The sequence below is a fragment of the Lepidochelys kempii genome, chromosome 6 (genome assembly GCF_965140265.1).
Source record: "Lepidochelys kempii isolate rLepKem1 chromosome 6, rLepKem1.hap2, whole genome shotgun sequence".
NCBI lineage: Eukaryota > Metazoa > Chordata > Testudines > Cheloniidae > Lepidochelys > Lepidochelys kempii.
In genome coordinates this window covers 43,807,065-43,821,538 of record NC_133261.1, presented here as the reverse complement: position 1 = coordinate 43,821,538, position 14,474 = coordinate 43,807,065, and the positions used below count along the sequence as shown (strand labels likewise).

Below are 14,474 nucleotides of genomic sequence, written 5' to 3'. Positions count from 1 at the left end.
GCCAAAGAGAGCTAAAAAAGCAGCTCCGCTAACAGAAACCTATTACCACTTGAGCAGACCAAGCATTCCAACCAGTAGGGGCAGTGGTGTTCAAATCCATTCTACTCTCCCTATCTTCACAGGAAGTAGCTTGTTAGTTGGACAATTTTTGATGTGGATCGTTGTTATTATTTTAACTTTGAATCTAGTAGCCGTTTCAGGGGGATAAGCCAATTTAATGCTATGGGCTGGTTGGTTGGTTGGTTGTTTTTAATGTGTCCAGAAAGTTAAAATAGAATTTATTATTCTGACTACATCTCTATTGCTTTGGCAGCACACTGTGGGCAAAATGCTCCCTGCTGTTCTACAGCAGAGGGGATCTCTCATCTGCCGATCACAGCAGAAAAGGTACAAATAGGGGAGTGCGGCATCTTCTACATGCCCCCTGCTCTTCAGTCCTGCAAAAGCCTAACACTGGTGCTCTGCAAGCTACTGCCCCTACAGCTGAGAATACAGCTGGACACTGCTAGATCCCCCTGTTAAAAGCCCATAGTGGAAACCAATGCACCTTACTGGAGAGAGTGTGCAATGATTTACCTAGCTTCCCCCTCCATGGTGCAGAAGTCCATCTTTGACGGGTCTTCAGAGGTAGCAGATGGTCAGTGAAATGGCTCCTGCCAGTGAAGCAGCACAGCTGCTGTAGGAGCTTTGTTCTTCAGGGGCTGCAGGGAAAGAAGGACACTGAGTAGGAGCAGGGAGAGCAGAGGCCTCCACGTGGAAGCCTCTTATGCCTCTCACAGACCCATGACTTTAATGGTGGAACCACTCAAAAACCAGCAGAAGAATTCCAAGGAAATGCCACCAGTTTAAATTTACAAGGTTTCCACTCCCCTACATGGGAGTAAAACATGGAGGTATGGGGTCCTCTGGCAGCACAATGGATGATTTGGAGAGGAACGGGGATTAGCACTATAATGGTTCACTTGACTTCTGTTTTCTAAATCCCAGCTTTATGCTTTTATCTCACACCAGAAAAACCTACTGAATGTTGGAGTTTATAATTCACAACAAATAATTTAATGTTTCCATTAACACATCACAAAAAGGGTGTGAACATCTCACCCTTTGTTTTTTAATTCAAACAGTTATTGACAGAAAATATATCTGCTATTCCATCGGCTCCAAATGATGCTACCATTTAAATAATAATTACAATACATGCTAATGGATAAAATTTTTAACTTATTATTTCTGTGACAATAACATGCCTCATCATCTGCTGAATTTAGAGTATGGCTTTTAAAAAAACAATATTTGATCTCACTGTCTGGCTAACAATTAATCCTCTTTCACCACGCACCAAACTATATTAATACCCTGCAAATCTTCAAGGTGTAAGTTACACATGATTTAGTATAAAAGGCAAGCTTGGGGCTTTGCTCTCTCTACAGCTATTACCAGCAAAACAAGTAGAATACATGTGAATTTTCATCAGCTCTTGAATTAAGGTTTGTTGGTTGGATTTGTGGTGTTTTTGAAATTGCAAATGTATGTTTAATTGCTTTTTTAAAAATTGATTATTCCTTACCATTACTATTCCTTAGTTCTAATGTATTTACACTAGTTTTTTTCAGAAGAGGAATGTTACCAGGATTCTTTGTAACAAGAATTAAGATAGGGTTTATTCATAGAAAATGTCTTGGTGTGCTGTAATCATTTTCTCTCAAAAATTACTGGATATATAGTTCTAGTCATTTAACAAAACCAGTCTCCCTTAACAATAACCCTACAACTGTATTTTGCTGAATGTGCTGTATGTTTTTAATAAAAAGAAAAGGAGGACTTGTGGCACCTTACAGACTAACCCATTTATTTGAGCATCAGCTTTCGTGAGCTACAGCTCACTTCATCGGATGCATTCACGGCAGATGTAGCTCACGAAAGCTGATGCTCAAATAAATGGGTTAGTCTGTAAGGTGCCACAAGGCCTCCTGTTCTTTTTGCGAATACAGACTCACACGGCTGCTACTCTGAAACCAGTGTGTGTTTAATGTTCCTCAATGTTGCAGAAAAATTGTTCTTGTATTAGCATTTGTGGATAATAGGACAATCAACACAGGTTTTGTCTTTTTCCACAGAAATCTCATGTTTCAAATAACTCTACGTGTTCTTCCAGTCTGAACCGTTTGCTTTATACCACAGGATGAAGACAATTAATTGTTACTTGCTGTTACTTTGCTGGAAAGCAATTTGTGGTAATATCTGTGAGCTGTCCAATATCACCATAGCAGTGGAGAAGGAGGAGTGCAAGTTCTGCATTAATGTGAATGCCACTTGGTGCTCTGGATACTGCTTCACAAGGGTGAGAATCTAAGTTGTCAAAATAATGGACAGGAATTAAATACTCCCCAAAAATGAATATAAACAAGCCAGTCTTACAGTCTGTAATGAGAAGACTCAGGCAGGGTCCAGTTAAATGTGAAACAGCCTTAAATAATCAATGTGTGTTATGAAGTGGAGCTGTGAATGCCACAGCTGTCTTGAAGTACAGAGAGACAAGTGAAAAGGTGCTTGGTCTCCTTAAATTCAGCATTTATTCAACTGCATACACAGGTTTCCTAACTGTGGATTGTGTAAAAAAAGAAAATCAACCTTTAATTAATTTTGTTTGAAAGCCACTTATCAACTGTCCTTCCTTCTATGCATACATAAACACTGTGCATCTCATGGAATGTTGGTTTATATAGTTCCCTTAATTTTAAAAAGACTTTGCTTTATGACATGAATATTCAGGGCCTACTGTCACAAGTTGCTGAGTGCTCCTTCACAATACTAAGTCCTCCTAACTCCCAGTGACATCAGGGCACTCAGCAGCCCAAAGCAGTGCTCAGCATTGTGCAGGATTGGGTATTAAAGAGCCTTTCAGAAGAAAGCTGATATGTGGAGGCAAATTCTGCTCCCAGTTACTCTGGCATAGCTCCCATCAACGTCACTGGGAATTGCTTCTGTGTCATTGACAGCAGAATCTGGCCTTAGTGATTATACCTGAGAGCAACTGAGAGTCTACCACATTTGGTAACACAATACAAAATCAAAAATATAAACCTTAGTCAATTCTGTAAGACAATCCAGTATAGAGTTTAACAAGTATTTTGAGTCAAGAATTAGCATAAATGATTGATTATAAACTATGTATTTGTTTTCTCACAGTAAAGATACTAACAAATCTTTCTTGTGTTATTCAGTGTAACGAGCATAGGTTTTGAATGTATTGTGAACCAGAAATATGGAAAAACATAGATACTAAAGATGGCCCCAAGCCTTAAAGTTTAGCTCCAGATGGATCTTCCCTTCAGTTTTGAAGATGCTCACGTTTGGTGTCCCAATTTGATCCATTACAGAGATGGTACATAATCACAAAGTTTGTACAGCTGAGAAGTTGGCCATATTTTGACTCCTGTCTAGTACTCTGCCTTGTGCCAATTTCTGTTTAATACTGGGTTGGAAAAGGATATAATCTGGTGGTTGCATTGGAGTTTACGTATCCAATCATTACCAAATAGACGCCTGTGCCTTTCATATAAAAGTTACTTTGAGTTCTAAAAACAATAATCATTTATAGTTACACCATAGTTGCATGTATTTACTACATCGGGTCTTTGAAAGGAGAAAACTGGAAGACTTGGTTGTAATTTTAAGCCTAACAAGTCAGTGGGGATTCTTTCCATTGAGTTCACAGGGCTTTGGGTCAGATCCGCCATGCAGATTCTAGTTTTTACAAACTCTGAGAAAAATCACAGGTCTCAAACTAATTTCAAGTCAAATATTTCCTTCCTGTCATTTTCAGGATCCAGTGTATAAGTACCCACCAGCATCATCAGTTCAGCAAACCTGTACTTTCAAGGAGCTTGTTTATGAAACAGTGAAGATCCCTGGCTGTGCTGACCATGCTGAATCATTTTATTCATACCCAGTGGCTACAGAGTGCCACTGTGAGTCATGTGATATTGACAACACTGACTGCACTGTGAGAGGCTTAGGACCAAGCTACTGCTCCTTCAACCAAAACCAAAGCAAAGAATAAGGAGAACTGAAGATGTTAGTCTAGTTTTGGTTTTCTGTTCAAATATGTAAATGTATTGTATTAAAATGGTACAAAGAGGGAGGGACAGCAAACGAAGAAATTTACATACAGCCAAGTTTAAAACAATTAGCACTATATAAAATGGAGAGCTACATCTTATATTTGTCCGCTGCGGCTTCCTCTCACATACAAATCAAGGTCAGTTTCTCTGTGACCAACTTCGTCGCCCTTCTGACATTTCTGCCCTTATCTCATCCAACACTCCCTTCCATTCTCTACATGCCTCCATTCTGTCTCCCCTCATGACTCCATTTGTCTCCTGCTGCTCTCAGCTTCGCATCTTATTCCATGCCATCCCTTTTGCTTCAAACAGCTTCCCACCAAGCAGCTTTTACCCCCTCATTCCATTCCCCCTTAGAACACATTTATTTTTAAAACCCTTCCATCATTGATCACCTTCTCAGCAATGTCTGCACACCTATTTTTTTACTCTTATCCTGCATATCTTAATTATTTAAGTTAGACTGTACGCCTCTCTGGGCTGGGACCTTCATTTTTAATGTGTTTTGTAAAGCATCATGTACATGTAAAGATATTAATAGCTTGCTCATTATAAGGATCTAGAAACAAAGCCCAAGAGTAATATTTGCAGGTAGGTCTTAGGGTAGGTCCACGTAGCAATTAAACACCCGCGGCTGGCCCTAGTCAGCTGACTTGGGCACAGGCTGCAGGGCTGTAAAACTGCTGGGTAGATGTTCAGGTTTGGGCAGGAGCCCAATCTCTGAGACCGTGCAAGGTGGGAGGGTCCCAAAACATGGTCTCCAACCCAAGCCCAAGTGTCTACACCCCAGTTAATCTGCCCCATAGCCTGAGCCCTGCGAACCCACATCAGCTGTCTTTGGGTCAGCCACAGGTGTTTAACTGCAGTATAGATGTACCCTTAGTGATTTAGGAGCCTACGTCCCATTCTAAAAAGTGAGTCAATTGAAAGTCAATGGGAATTAGGCTTCTAAGTCACTTTTGAAAATGGGACTTCAGGTGCTCAGTCACTTAGTTGCTTTTGAACATTTTATCTCAAATCTTTTCAGAGTCGTCATATTTCCCCTTCATTGTGGAATTCTACACAAGAATGAAAGGTATCTTTCTTACCTAGGCCCCAATCCTGCAAAGGCACACTGCTTAACTTTAGACACTGTGTGTATAGTTATTCACATATATATGTCTTGGGAAGATCAAGGCCTAGGTTGGCAAGATCCCTTATTCTTTCATACAGTTCCACACAATTGATGTGATAGTAGATTTTTTTAGATCTTTACAACAGTTTTATATTCCACAATTGTCTTTTTTGCAGTGATGATATTAGTTTAGTATTGATTCTATATGGTATATTCCTCAGACTAGTAGAGAAAATGTTTAGTCCATTGTATGTACCAATGGATATTAATGCTTAAGGTTATTATGCATATAATTATCTAGGGGAGATTGTCTGTTAATAGGAAAATCTCTCATCAATAGTATTTAACTTATTTAATTTCTAAGACTTTTTTACTGAAAAAAATAGTCCTCATCACAATTTTGTTTGTGAGATGTCATTTTGGAGGTCTTTATTGCTCTACCGAAGTTATGAGACAGAACAATAATATGTATATTGAACCTGATTCTCTTTTCGCTTCGGCCAGTCTTATACTAGAATAACTCCATTGATGTCAATAGAGCTACTTCTGATTTGCATTGGTGTGAGATCAGAATCAAGGTTATTACTCATATTGGCCCCAAACCACCACTCCTTAGTCAGGCAAGGGAATTTTAACTGAATAAGTATTACAGGATCAGGTCTTTATCTGCAGCGAGAGAGAGAGAGAGAGAATAAATGTGCCTTCAAAAGTGCTTCTGTAAATTCTATCTGTGCTTGTTTATGACTCTTGGAATATTAAAAAGGATTTTGCTGCACTTACATCATTTTATTCTTTTGTAAAGGTCTTATTGAAAAAGTTACACTCCATCAACAAAGTATTCTTCAAATCATTAATTTTTTTTCTTGATCTCATAATTTACGTTGCAATATCTCGGTAGTAATTAGTTAGTTTGCTAATCTAAACTGTGTTTACATCAGCCCAGTATTGGGCCAGATGGGATCCCACAATCTATTGTAAAAACACAGATACATTTTGTCCAACAGAGGGCAGTGGTGCATTATGTAATTTTGATTAAATGGGCCAGAGACTCAAAATCAGGATTATAATGAAAGTCTTGAAGTTTAAAGTTTAACTCAGAAAATGAAGGTTACTGAGGTGAAACAACACTAGGGTTAACATCATAACATCAACTCTGACAGAAAAACCATGATTGTTAATAACTGCAAGCTGTCACAACTTCACTTTACATCTGATCTGCACTTCCCTTTACCTGGGCTTTGCTTAGTAAAGACTGAGGGAATAGAGCACCTCCTACTGAATTGCCACATCCTTTCATGCACCACTGTCCCAACACATTCCCCTTAAGTTGTGAGATCCAACAGACTCTCTCACAGGACATTTTGGGACAGCTACTTGTAAAACATACTTTTAAAAGGCTAGAGATTTACACAGTGCCACACAATAATGCTTATGTTTGTCAGTACTAGAGCTGTGGAAATGAAGCATAGTAAAACATTTATTTGTTGAATTTACCATCTTTTTCTGTTTGTGACTTGCCCATGAGCAGCTTATGAGTTCATAAGCATGTTCACCTAGGGCTAAAGTCTCAGCTATGCAGAAGGCCAGCGCAAGGCTTGTGCACTACCCCTGTTGAAGGCTTTCCATTGACTTCACTGAGTTTTGTATCATGGTCTTATATGGAACCTAAATGGTGCATAGGCCTTGAGCTGGTCCTCTACACCCCCCAAACATTTATTTGTCTACTACTTCTTCTGTACATTGTTCATCAGCAAGTCATTACAGTGGTGGATCTTCAGAGTTCCACTTCTGTTGGCTTGTTTTGATTGGACACATACTGCAGGTAACATGCTATACCTTTTATTCTCCATAGATTTTAAGACCAGAAGTACGCATTATATCACTTAGTCTGACCTTCTATATATCACAGGCCATAGAATTTCACCCAGTCAGCACTGCATTGAGCCCAATAGCTTGCACTGACTAAATCATATCTTCCAGAAAGTCATACAGACATCAAAGGCTGGAGACTTAGTAGTTTGGTCTGTTGGACACAGTTTGAATATTCAAAATTTGCTTTTCACATAATGTCCAGTTTGTTTAAAACTGGCTGTTACATGAATATCCTTGCCACTAATCTGTCACTCAGCTGTCTGCAGGTAGTAAACTTCAATGGGGTACTATGATGGGGCTGAACCCACATCACCACCAAGGCAAGAATAAGAACCCCAATTAGTTATGCTCTGCACATGGGTGATTAATTGCCTCCTGAACTAAGGCAGTGGATATAGGCCTTATAAGTAGACTGGAGGAGTTCAGCTGGGAAGAAGCCCTAGGGTAGGGTTCAGACAGGAAACAGACAGGTACAGACAGGAAACAATGGAGAGAGAACTCTAGAGGACCTGTGTCATCCCCTGCTAGCAAAGCTCTGAGGTAGGTCCAACAAGGGAACTACAGTATGTGAGAGGTGTAAAAAGGGTATTATTTTGAAGATTTGTTTGGATTTTTATGTGGACTCATTTGTATTACCCTAAAAGGAGTTTAGGCTTTCATGTTACTTGGTTGGAGGGCTAAGCCACAGAACACCCAGAAGGAGAGTCAGGAGAAGATGAAGGTTGGGAAAGGCTATTGTAGGGCTGAGGGAGAGCATGGTAGTGAGCACTAGAGACAAGGATCCCAGGTAATGCTTCAATCAGAGATGAGGGGGTGCCAATGGGGTGAGGCTGCACTACTTGCAAGCATGAACACCAATTAGTTATGAGGTCCAAAATGACTTCAATTAATTATTTGAGTAAGACTTTGAAGTACTTGCCCAGCTCTGGCTATTATGGTAACTAGATACAACACTTCTCAATAGGTTGAAGTCTCACCATGAAGCACTGGTGAGACTCAACACTGTCAGTAAATGAGATAAAAGTTTGGAGACATGTTACTAGTAGAACAAAAGGATTTACAAAAGCTTTCAGTGTTGGTTTAATGTTGCTCTTATCAAAGTCAATGACCAATTGACTTTAACAGAGTAGAGTCCCTCTAGGAAGGATTGCATGTAAGAATCCCTCATAAAAATATCAGTTTAAAGGCAAGCTCTGCAGAAGGACTATGCAACTTGTCACCTTTTGTGTCCAACTTCACTAAGTTTGACAAACATATTTTGGAGAAGCAAGTAGCTAGTACATAGCTGGTAATGTTAAAAGTTCTAATGAACTGTATTGCTCAAATACTGAAATTATCTGCTGTCTTCCCTCCTGTAATATCGGATAAGGTCCAAAACAGCAAAAAATGTTAGTCTTCTGCCTCAACAAGACAGCAGAAGATCTGGGAAATCATCTTCCATAGGTTTGCATGTTCTTATGTAGCATGGAGGTTGTGTCACTTAAGCTGAATGAGGCACTTTGAATATCTTACATTCTGCATCTAAGTGTCACCAAGAGCAACTTCCAGCAAAGACAACCCAAGCTTTACTGAGCTCACAGTGAGTCAGCTAGAGAGAAGTTCCCTTTTAGCTTTCTTGGTAGATCTGCTGCTTGCTGCAATCTGGAGGTTTCCAAGTTGAATCTCAGGTGTGGTATTGTGCAGGATGCACATTTAGTGAAGTCCTCCCTCCATTTGTGATCAGTATCTTGACTAAGGCAGGAGTTATTCACCTAGGATGAATGCAGCCACCAGACAGTAACTGGGTAGGTTGATTTTTTACATATCAGGCAGGGATTGTCTCTTCTTCTGTGCTTGTTGTGCACTATTCAATGCCCCATTGTGCTGGGTGCTGTACAGTTTCCATGGATATTGATAGTATATTTACTCTCCACATAAACTGTTTATTGTTCCCATGAAGAGCTGATGGTAGTATGAACACTCCTCTTCACTGGTGAACAGAAGTATCTGTGCACAAATCCTTGCTATTCACTAGTCACCAATCATTATTTTCCGGTTTTGAAAGTTTGAGTCATCTAATCAGGGAGAAGTAACACCATGTGACTCAGGTATCCAGTCACAAACCATGTCTAGTGAAGAACTAAAATGAACAGTCAGTTTGTGAACACCCTGTAGGCTAAAATTAGTTCACATAAACTGGCATTGAATAACTGGGAGGGGGGGAAAGTCTGTGAATGAAGGAGGTTAATTTAACAAATATAATTGCAATGAATAATTTGACCAACTCTTGGTTAGCCAGACTGACATACACGAGCCTTGCTGAAGACTCTTAAGCTTTTTTTATTTCCTTTTTTTGGGTCCGTTTGCTTTTCTTTCTCCTGTACTCCTGCACTCTGCTCCTCATTGTATCTGTAAGTGACCTGTCATATGATTAATGTTTGCTGTTGTCTTTTATTGAATTGCTTCAATGAAGATGTAATGGACCCTGGGGCCTGGTTGGGAAGATGTTCTGCCTATGGAATTCCTGTTGACACTAAGGGACGTTACCATTTGTGCAGATATTGGCTCCAGAATCAGGCCTAAATGATGAAAAAGCCATGCTACATTTTTAAGATGATAACAAATGACTAGCTGATACAGTGCATAATGTAGTGCTTGCTACCTAATAGTGAATCATTTTTACTGTGAGGAAACATTTATATATTGCACTCTTAGTAATGGCCTAAATCCTGGGTCCTTATTCAGTCGTTAGTCTTTTCTCAAGCTAAACTTCCATTGACATCAATTAATGCTTTGCCTAAATAAAGAATAAGTAAATATCAAGGGCCAAGTTGTGCTTCCCAAGCCTGTTGGATTTGGCCCAGTAATAGAAAGAGGGTTTGTTCCTGAGATGCTTGCTCAGTTTTTATTCAGTTCTTATTTGGAAAACTACACCTGAGTGCCCTTTTTCAATACAGCAGTTTAAAAAAAATCTTTGTGCTGTTATTAATTGTGTCCTTCAGATAGCCAGACATAGAGATAAACCACAAAGATTATCCATCTGTGAGTCTACGTATGTGGGTGAAATGTTTCCCTCTTCATTTATTGTTCAAGCAGTTTGACCTTGATCTTATGAGTATCTGTGCCAGTTATACTTGAAGGTCTCCAGACATCAGGATAAGAACATGAAGTGCACTGACAGTAGAGTAGCCATAACCTTAGGATTAAAAAATCATTTTAATAAGTAACTTTCCTTTTAGGTAGAAAGCATACACTGAATTTCATACCTGGGTTTTACAGAGCAGCTGGGAAACCTTTGCATCTCACCTTGCAGCAAAGGACAAAACACTAATATCAAAGTGACACCCAGTAACCCAACCACACTGTGGTTAAGAGTCACTTATCAGTCCCCATGATATTTTCATTTTAGTTCAAAATAGACTGAGGGTAGGTCTACACCACGTGGTTAAATTGACCTAAGTTACGCAACTCCAGCTACATGAATAATGTAGCTGGAGTTGACATATCTTAGGTCGACTTATTGCGGTGTCTACACCACGCTAGGCCAAGTGGAGAAACTCTCCTGTAGATCTACCTTATGCTTCTCATGCCGGTGGAGTACTGGAGTCGACAGGAGAGCAATCTGCAGTTGATTTAGCAGGTCTTCACTAGACCCCCTAAATTGACACACACACCCGGTGGATCGATCGCTGCAACGTTGATCCACAGTAAGTGTAGACATGCCCTGAGACTGGGCATTCTAGTTTTCAGCCTTATAGGAAATTTTCTTTCATAACTTGGTTTCCATTAGTTTAGCCATTTTAGATAATACTGCCGTTCTGTTTTGAATATTCATCCAACTACAATATATCTGAGTATTCATCAATATAAAATATTAATTTGGCATGGGACTAATAGGAGCACTACCAGACTGGGCTGGGATAGAGACTTCAGACTCTGGCAGTGCAGCTGGGACTCCATTTGTCTCCGATCAGCAACTTGGCAGGCATGGACACAGAGAATGGTGACTGGGCCCTGCTGCCTCCTTACCACAGTTTGCCACCCCTCAGTAAGAACATAGTAGCTTACCAGCTCAGTCCCACACCACCACAAGCAGGAAAAAAACATGAGTCCAATGACATTTCTAGTCAAGCTTAGCTGGCTACTGGAGACCTACTGCTTTGGTAGTGAACACTTCAGTGCTTATCCAAATGGAACCTCTCAACCTGTAGGGGTCTTTCCATCACTAGTAACTACCTTTTATATACTTGTAACTGAGGTTCAAAACACGTTGGGAATGGAAGTTGTTCAGAACTCTGAACAAAACATTATGGTTGTTCAGTTGTAAACTTTTGAAAGAACATTGACGTAATACAGCTTTGAAACTTTACTATGCAGAAGAAAAATGCTGCTTTTAACTATCTTAATTTAAATGACACAAGCACAGAAAGTTTCCTTACCCTGTCAGATCTTTTTTAAACTTTCCCTTTATTTTTTAGTAGTTTACATTTAACACAGTACTGTACTGCATTTGCTTTTGTTTTGCCTCTGCAAACAGAATACTCAACACAGCACCATCCCTTCTGGAAATACCACTTTTGGAGAGGGCATCAATGGGATTGTTAGAAAAAATGTGTTGTGCTGCTAAAAAGGCAAGAGCCAATTGCCCACTGGTGGGTACATCACTGAGGTACCTAAAGATTTTCCCAAAACTTGTAAGCCCAGTGCTAGTTCACAAACACAGGCCTTGATTCTGCAAGTCCTTGTGCAGTCCACAGCAGGGTGTGCAAACTTAAGTGAAGCCTCCCTACAGATGCATGCAAGTAAAACTCTATGCATAGACTTATGAATAGTAAGTCTGAAGCCCCTGGGTGCCCGCTACCTTACTCACAAGTATTCAGGCTAAAATGGGTGGGGTGAAGATTGGGAGTGTCAAGAGGGACGTGAGCTTTTGTGTAAACCTCATCATGAAAGTCAGGACTTGCGGGTATGTCTACACTGCAATTAAAACCCTGTGGCTGGCCCATGCCAGTTGTCTCGGGTTAAGAGGCTGTTTAATTGTGGTGTAGATGTTCAGGCTTGGTCTGGAGCCTATGCTATAGGACCCTCCCATCTCATAGGGTCCTAGAACCTGGGCTCTAGCCCAAGCCCAAACGTCTGTACCACTATTAAATAGCCCCTTCGCCCAAGCCCTGCAAGCCTCAGTCAGCTGGCACAGGCCAGCCACGGGTTTTTAATTGCAGTCTAGACATACCTTTAGTTACCTGTGTCCTTTTAAGGCCTCACTTGAGGCACAAGGGAAGAGTGACTTGCTGATCACACAGCTGTACTCTCAATACAGGATCAAGTTCCCTGCATTCCCTGTCCTGCTCATCACCTTTTACCTTGTATTTATCCATAAACATTCTGCAGCATCTAATCCAACATAGCAAAGGTCCTTCTGATAGTGGACTTAGAGACAAAGAGGTGCCTTTATTTTTTTTTATTGGGTGGTAGGACATCTACATTTCTTTCCCCTTTATCCCAGCCCTCCCATAAAGACACTGCATGATGACAATCTTCCCTCTGGCTAGAGGAGATATATGCTGCAGTCTTCAGCTCCTGTGACCTTACTCAGAGAGGTGAGGGGAAGTAAGAGACTGAATTTGGTACCTGGGATTTGCAAAGGAGCCCAAGGGATGTAAGCACCTGACTGCCATTGGCCATGTAGCTCCTTTGGACTCCTTTGAAAATCCCATCCACACGTTATGCTGCCTCTAAACCATGAAGTCACTCCAGTGCTAACTATTGGAGATGATGTTGGTTTCAGTGCAGTCATTTTGTGTGTATTTAAGTGCAGTAAAAAGAGAAGAGATGTGACATGAAGTGGTGCAGCTGATGTTACAGGTCTTCAGCTCTTGAATAGTCTTCCATATTTATCTGGCCCTACTACATTAGTGGTATCACAGCACATGATCTTGGTTCACTTCAGTACTTTGTATTGGGTCATCAGGAAATGTAGTTTCTCTTACACGAATGGTTATACCTAAACCTCATACTACTTTCCCACCCATCGCTTGTGTTCCTTGCCATTTATCTATGACTGCACATTCTTTACCTTGAACAGCATGAGTGACTCTGAGTGCAGGGACCAGCCACAATGATCTCTCACAGGGACTAGCTGCTTGAATGGGGAAAGGTAGAGAGTTGAGGGCAAAGCTATTGTCCCGCACAGCTCTCTACCGGCCTATCTCAGCGAGCACAGCATGCTGCCTTCCTGCCATGAAATATGTGCTGCCTGGTCATATACTTGATTTTCATTTTAAAAAATGTAAATGGCTGTATCTGCAATATTAATTGGAGTGGTAAGAAAACAATTAAATAAGTTCTGAACAATTAATCTGAAATGTTAATTTAAATATGACAGCCTTTAAATCTGTCTCTACTTCATTCAATAAATGGGAACTTTAATATTTCTGGGTATTTAATATTACTCTTCCATTTATTATATTAACATTCGCTATCAAAACACCAAAGCTGGTCTTACCGTGTTACTTATACTGATAGACATATTGGAGGCTCACAAGGTTGGAACCCTTGGGAAACTCTGCAAATAGGACAGCAGAAGGGGAAGGACATAATTTCAAGAAATCTACTCTCAGAGAGATTTTCAATACAAGTCCCCTGTGTCATTGTCTCAGTAGGTGAAGGCAGGAGAGAAAGTATTAATTAGCTATGCCATATAGTAGTTAATCACAGCGTCTGTAACACAGCAATACTAGGGGCCAGATTCTGTACCTCTGAGTACCTTACTCCTGTTTCTTCCTTCTTGCTTTCTTCACTACTTGTGTAGTAAGAATTTACTCAGTGTGAGTAAAGAAACTAAAACTTTCAGGCAACATTCTGCCATGCTTACTCATGCTGAGTACTGCCTTGCTTCTTGAGTAGTCCCATTTAAATGAATGTATCTCTTCCCATAATAAGACCTTACCCAGCAAGAATAAAGGTGGCAGAATCTGACTCTGGGTATATCTTCACTACAGCAAAAGACCCATGGCATGGCTGAAGCAGGTCTAGGTCAGCAACTCAGGCTTTGGGGCTATAATATATCAGTGTAGATCTTCAGGCTTGGGCTGGAAGGCTCTGAAGCCCCATGAAGGAGGATGGTCTCAGAGCCTGGTTCCAGCCCAAGCCCAAAAGTCTACACTGCTAGTTTTAGCCCTGAGTGGGGAAGGGAGTATCGCAATGTAGACATACCATTAGAATAATACCTTCATGAAGTACTGAGATGCAAGACCAAAAGAAATCTGGTATTTGCCTATGGAGATTCTCTAACAAATTCTCTAGCAGTTCCAGCAATACACTTCCCCTTCCTTTCTCAGGAGCTATCCATATTTACAGACATGTATCTACCAAATGTACTCATT

General features: G+C 40.4%; 1 protein-coding gene across 1 annotated transcript; it reads left to right on the top strand.

Moving 5' to 3' along the window:
* Positions 1-328: 328 nt before the first annotated feature.
* Positions 329-4,063, top strand: FSHB (follicle stimulating hormone subunit beta). Its single transcript, XM_073350648.1, has 3 exons — positions 329-387; positions 2,182-2,341; positions 3,827-4,063. The coding sequence occupies exons 1-3, from the start codon at positions 329-331 to the stop codon at positions 4,061-4,063; spliced, it is 456 nt and encodes a 151-aa protein (XP_073206749.1).
* The last annotated feature ends 10,411 nt before the right edge of the window (positions 4,064-14,474 follow it).

What these genes read in the sequence shown, in the direction of transcription:
- FSHB (XM_073350648.1), top strand. Translation starts at nt 329, where the DNA reads ATGCTCCCTGCTGTTCTACAGCAGAGGGGATCTCTCATCTGCCGATCA. An exon ending in TGCCGATCACAGCAGAAAAG is followed by an intron (nt 388 to 2,181) that starts GTACAAATAGGG and finishes TTTATACCACAG; the next exon opens with GATGAAGACAATTAATTGTT. An exon ending in CTGGATACTGCTTCACAAGG is followed by an intron (nt 2,342 to 3,826) that starts GTGAGAATCTAA and finishes TGTCATTTTCAG; the next exon opens with GATCCAGTGTATAAGTACCC.